At 41.5% G+C, this 6,162-nt stretch overlaps 1 protein-coding gene across 1 annotated transcript; it reads right to left on the bottom strand.

Moving 5' to 3' along the window:
- Positions 1-144: 144 nt before the first annotated feature.
- On the bottom strand, positions 145-4,764 carry LOC130197203 (serine/threonine-protein phosphatase 6 catalytic subunit). The gene is made up of 7 exons (XM_056419763.1): positions 4,655-4,764; positions 3,215-3,310; positions 3,072-3,137; positions 2,860-3,001; positions 2,118-2,197; positions 1,429-1,638; positions 145-736 (listed from the first exon to the last, which is right to left on the bottom strand). Exons 1-7 carry the CDS (start codon positions 4,727-4,729, stop codon positions 488-490), a joined length of 918 nt encoding a protein of 305 aa, XP_056275738.1. The 5' UTR covers positions 4,730-4,764; the 3' UTR covers positions 145-487.
- Between the last annotated feature and the right edge of the window lie 1,398 nt (positions 4,765-6,162).

Below are 6,162 nucleotides of genomic sequence, written 5' to 3'. Positions count from 1 at the left end.
CATGGTGGTGTGAAAGGATGTTTACAACTTTATTTATTTAAAAACAGTCTGGAGACACACAGAAAAAGAATAACGATCATAATAAAAGAATTGATTCTCAGCTGGAGAACTTTAGGCTTTCAGAAAAGTAGAACAAATCAGCTCTCAGGTTTACATGTTTATTCATAAGATCACATGATAACAGAGTGTACACGTCCGAATAGATGAAATTGTTCTGCTCTTGCTCGGAGCTTTATTATCCAACACCCAGCTTGAATACATAACCATAACAAAATAAAAATATAACACTGCACCCGCCGTCGCTCAGCAGAGTGAAACCTCTTTCCAGATTTTTAAATATGAACATGTGGCGCGTCATTTGAATCCTTCCTCTAAAACATCTGCAGTGTAAAGGCATCACGAGCGGGAATAACAAAGAGATGCACTGAACTCTAACTGTACAATACGAAATCCACAACGCCGCCGCCGTCCCAGAATGCATCTGCGCTCACAGGAAGTACGGCGTGGTGGTCCGCGGCGGGATGACCCTCTCGGAGTCCGGCACCGCCCTGAAGAGCTTGGGCTCGCGGGTGTTGGCGTCCTTGAACACCATGATGGAGGCGATGTTGCCGCAGCGGTAGCAGTAGTTGGGCGCCGACCACACGGTCACCAGCTTCTCGTCGAACATGAACTTGTAGCCCTCGTGGACCAGCTGGTGCGCCCGGCAGATCAGCGTCAGGTTGTTGATGTGCACGAACTGCAGGAGGAAGAGGAGGAAGAGGAGCGGTGAGAATACGGAGCATCTTCTCAGGGTCACGTTCCAGGACTTTAAACCACATTTCAATGACACAACATTTGGTGAACGCTCGATGCAAACGTGAAAAAGTGAAAACATGTCATATTTAAACTAACAATGAGAATTCCTCTGCTGGTCCAGTCCCAGTGACCCCCCCACAGGCCTGAAACCTTGAACCCTCAGAGACCGAGAGGCGGTGAACATGCCACGTTACCATGACAACGTCAACACATATTGTGAACAATCGTGGGAATATTTATTTCATACTTTTTACTCCCCGATTTGAACAGCTTTGCTCACGAGATGAGACGTGTGTCTATATATATATAAATGAATATATTTGTATAAATAAATAATTATATAATATTATATACATAAATATATTTGTATACATAAATAATTATATAATATATATATACATAAATAAATAAGTATATATATATATATATATAAATATAGTCACATTGCTATAAATTGTGGGTAATTCCGGGCCTTGTCTGCCTCTGGACTAGCAGACTGAATATTCTTCTGCAGCACTAAGTCGTGTGTGTATCAGAACCCGGCAGACGCGTATCATCGCCATCGCGTTGCCGTGAGCAACGGCGCTTGTTCTAAATGGCCGAGAGCATCTAGAGTGGATAAAAGCGACCGACCTCGTTGGTGACCTTTGCCCCGAAGAGCCAGCCCGCCCCTCGGGGGCTGATGGCCCAGGTGTCCACGTCTTCCGGGTCCGACCACACCAGGTCGCAGAAGGCCCCCTTGTGGGGGATCTCCTGGTTCCGCTCGATGGTCCGGATCTGGTCCAGGGTCTTGATGTCGGGGGAGAGGCCGCCGTGCACACACAGGATCTGCTCGTCCATCAGCTGAGGGGCGGGGCCACGATGGAGGTGATGAGGTCACAGGTAAAGACATCACAGAGCAGAATCAGTGGACACGCGTTAGAGGTTTAGTCATATTCATGAATTCAGCATTTTGATTGTTAAAGACGAGGCGGTGGCATCGATGGAGAGAAGGTGAAGGTAAAGGATGAAGATATGTATATAAATAAATATAAATGTATAAATATATATAAAATCATTAATATGTATAAATAAATTAATGTATATTAATAGATTTATATATATACATATATGTATAAATGAGTAGTTTCATATTTTATCTGACTTTTTCGGCATATTTGTGATAGATAATATATATTCTCTTTAAAGCTTTTAAAACCAGGGGAAGACATGTCTCTTCAACAACGAGCCTCGCTCTCGGGTTTCAAAGCATGAAGAAGTGTCATCACGTCGGCCATCTTTGTTCTGAAGTGGCAGCCAATGAACACGAGGCTCAGACTTACGGCTGCGACGGTCAACATGTCGAACACTTTGGTGCAGTAGCGCCAGGCGTTGGCGTTCCCGTACTTGGTCTGGCACTCGTCTGCAGGACAGAGACACGAGGCGTGAGGACAGAGGAGACACGAGGCGTGAGGACAGATATATTAATATATATGTATAAAAATAAATATATAAATATATAAAATCATTATGTATTAATAAATATATTAATATTTATATGTGTCTATATATATATAAAGATAAATATAAATATATTAATAATTAATATATGTATGAATAAATATACCTATAAATATATGTATAAATAAATATCAATGAATTAATAAAGATAAATAAATAGATTTTTATAAATAATATACATAAGTATATATATACATCTAAATAAATATATATGTATAAATAAATATATATGTATAAATAAATATAAATGAATAAATATGTATAAATAAGAATAAATAAATATATTTGTTTAAATAAATAATATACATAAGTATATATATATATCTATATATGTATAAATAAATAAATATGTATACATAAATATAAATATATATATCTAATATGATATTAATAATTTTAAATATTTCAACTTTAGGCGGACGAGACAAATCTTTCGCCCGGAGAACCGCGTCTGCACGGTGACTCTGCATGGGATCAACCGGCGGGAACAATCCGCAACGCTCTGGTGTGAACGCAGCTTCAGAGGTCGGTGACATCATCGGGCGGCGGCCAATCAGACGTCACCATAGAAGCCGTAGACTTGTGTGATCTGCCGGCTCTCGTGGTTCCCGCGCAGCAGCGTGATGCGGTCGGGCCACTTGGCCTTCAGCACCAGCAGGTAGGTGAAGGTCTCCAGGCTGTAGTAGCCCCGGTCCACGAAGTCGCCCTGCGGACCACACAGGTGTGTTAACCACGCCTCCGGCATGCAGACAGGTGTGCAGAGTGACGGTACCGACCATGAAGATGTAGTTTGTGTCTGGAACCTGGCCTCCAGTTTGGAAGAGTTCACACAGGTCATAGAACTGAAGGGGAGACAAGTGAGGCGTCAGGTGAGTGAGCGGCAGAGCTCAGGTGAGACCGACAGAGAGCTTCTCCTTACCTGTCCGTGGATGTCCCCGCAGACGGTCACCGGGGTGGAGACGGGCTGGACGTTGGACTCCTCCAGCAGGAGGTCACACACATAGTCACACAGCCTCTGGACAGAAGAACACAGGTGGGCCGGTCACTGGCTTCCTCACGTCTGCTTCCTCACGTCTGCTTCCTCACCTGAGCTTCCTCTAGTCTGTTTCCACACCTGAGCTTCCTCTAGTCTGTTTCCTCACGTCTGCTTCCTCACCTGAGCTTCCTCACGTCTGCTTCCTCACCTGAGCTTCCTCTAGTCTGCTTCCTCACCTGAGCTTCCTCTAGTCCTTTTCCTCACGTCTGCTTCCTCACCTGAGCTTCCTCTAGTCTGTTTCCTCACGTCTGCTTCCTCACCTGAGCTTCCTCAAGTCTGTTTCCTCACCTGAGCTTCCTCTCGTCTGTTTCCTCACGTCTGCTTCCTCACCTGAGCTTCCTCTAGTCTGTTTCCTCACGTCTGCTTCCTCACCTGAGCTTCCTCTAGTCTGTTTCCTCACCTGAGCTTCCTCTAGTCTGCTTCCTCACCTGAGCTTCCTCTAGTCTGCTTCCTCACCTGAGCTTCCTCTAGTCTGTTTCCTCGCGTCTGCTTCCTCACCTGAGCTTCCTCTAGTCTGTTTGCACACCTGAGCTTCCTCTAGTCTGTTTCCTCACGTCTGCTTCCTCTAGTCTGTTTCCTCACGTCTGCTTCCTCACCTGAGCTTCCTCTAGTCTGCTTCCTCACCTGAGCTTCCTCTAGTCTGTTTCCTCACCTGAGCTTCCTCTAGTCTGCTTCCTCACCTGAGCTTCCTCTAGTCTGCTTCCTCACCTGAGCTTCCTAACATCTAGCTTCCGTTAGTCCAGACCTAAGCTCAGCATGTTTATTAAGGAGACCGACTGAGACGGACAGGCAGAACATGGTGACATTGGTTACCATTGGTTACCATTCCACCGTCAGATGACATAATGACATCACAGCCCGGTGAAGCTCCATGACGTCACAGTCACCTTCTCAGTGATGGAGTTCAACTAATAGAAGTCTAGGTCCTCTCAGCTTGTTTTTTTAATAATTGACTGAATGAAGGACGTTTCTCGTGAGGCCATCTCACCTTTTCATCGCTTAATGATCATTAACTCTAACCAGTCACAGCAAGTCAAAACAATGCAATTTAGCGCTTTTTTTACAAATAAATACCAATTAAATATTCTACATAGATGAGTGGCGGCTGTGTTGTGTTGCTCGCGAGGCCCCTGGGTAGCAGCCCCCCCCCCCCCGGCTCCAGGCTGTATCTGTTGTTGTTGCTAACTGACCCCGGTGGCTTCCTGGCTAACAGCAGCTAGCTCCGCAGCTAGCTCGCCGTAGCTAACAGTCATTGGCGGCGTCACAACCACGCAAGCTGCTCACGTGACCCCGGCAAAGACATTCCTATGAGGTCACGCTTACCTTCAGGTCGTTCTCCGGCAGGTATTTACACTGCTTCGCGATCTCCGCATATTTATCCAGATCCAGAGGCGCCATGGTGCCGAGTGAGCCGTCATGCGCCACTTCCTGCAACAACTGAGTGGGTGTTTCACTACCGCCACCTGTCGGCCGTGGCGAGGACTGCAGCTCGGAGAGCAACGCGCTCTTTTTCACTGATGACACAAAACAATAGACTTAAAATGTCTTAAGTATAAATAAATAAATAAATGCATAAATAAATACAGGAATACATTATTAATGCTTAAATAAATGTATCAATAAATAAATACAGGAATAAATGCTTAAATACATGTATAAATAAATAAATACAGGAATATATAAATAAATGCTTAAATAAATGTGTAAATAAATAAATACAGGAATAAATAAATAAATGCTTAAATAAATAAATAAATAAATAAATACAGGAAGAAATAAATACATGCTTAAATAAATGTATGAATAAATAATACAAAAATAAGTAAATGTATAAATAAATACAGGAATACATAAATATAAGTTATACCTAAACAGGACATCATTATATAAATCTATTTCTACATTTCTGTGTTTCTTCATTTATTTATCTGTGACATTTATGTGTCCTCATATGCAAATGAGCTGGAGCAGTTTGATCTCTGTCTAAAGCATGATTGGCCACAGGAGTGTACTTCATTTATACATTTATTTAAGCATTTATTTATTCCTGTTTTTATTCATGCAATTATTTATTTATACGTAAGACATTTTAAGTCCTCCATACAAAACCACAAGTTGAGTGAATATACTTATACACGTTATGACGTCACCGTGACGTAACACTTACAGCTTTAATGACAGTTCTAATTTCCGTAATTATAATCCTGAGGGTTTCTACTGATGCTCATTGTGAAAAGCAACATATTTTATTTTAATATATCCTTTATTGATCATGTGGGGAAATTATTCTCAACTGCATTTTTTTGAAATAATACAGATAATTCACGAGCATCGTGGCATACAAGCAGAGTTCATCAGGTCGGGTTCTACAGGAAAACAATAGAAGATGAGTATATTGTTATATTGTTGATAAAATTCTAAATCAAACTATTTAATTAATCTGACTGCTGCTACAATACAGACTTATACTTTTTATAGTTCTTAATTTATAAATTATATGTTGTCTAAATATTCTTTGTTGTTAACTGTTTGCACTTTCTTACTTTATTATTATTATTATTATTATTATTATTATTATTATTATTATGAATCACTTCATGTTGGACAAAAGACAAACACACTGTCGATCTTCTGTATTTTCCACAAAAGATTGAATATAAAAATGACTGACTTGAAACATAGATGCAACTTCGCGTTATGACCACCAGAGGGCACAATAACCCACTAACTCACGCTGGAAACAAACTGTTTACAAATAACTACACACTGATATAATTTATAGACACGTCATTCAAAACTAGAAGCCTGTATGAGTTGTTTGCTCAACGTAG

The sequence above is a fragment of the Pseudoliparis swirei genome, chromosome 7, assembly GCF_029220125.1.
Source record: "Pseudoliparis swirei isolate HS2019 ecotype Mariana Trench chromosome 7, NWPU_hadal_v1, whole genome shotgun sequence".
Lineage (NCBI taxonomy): Eukaryota > Metazoa > Chordata > Actinopteri > Perciformes > Liparidae > Pseudoliparis > Pseudoliparis swirei.
The sequence above is the reverse complement of the archived record's forward strand: the minus strand, read 5'-3'. Positions and strand labels throughout refer to the sequence as shown.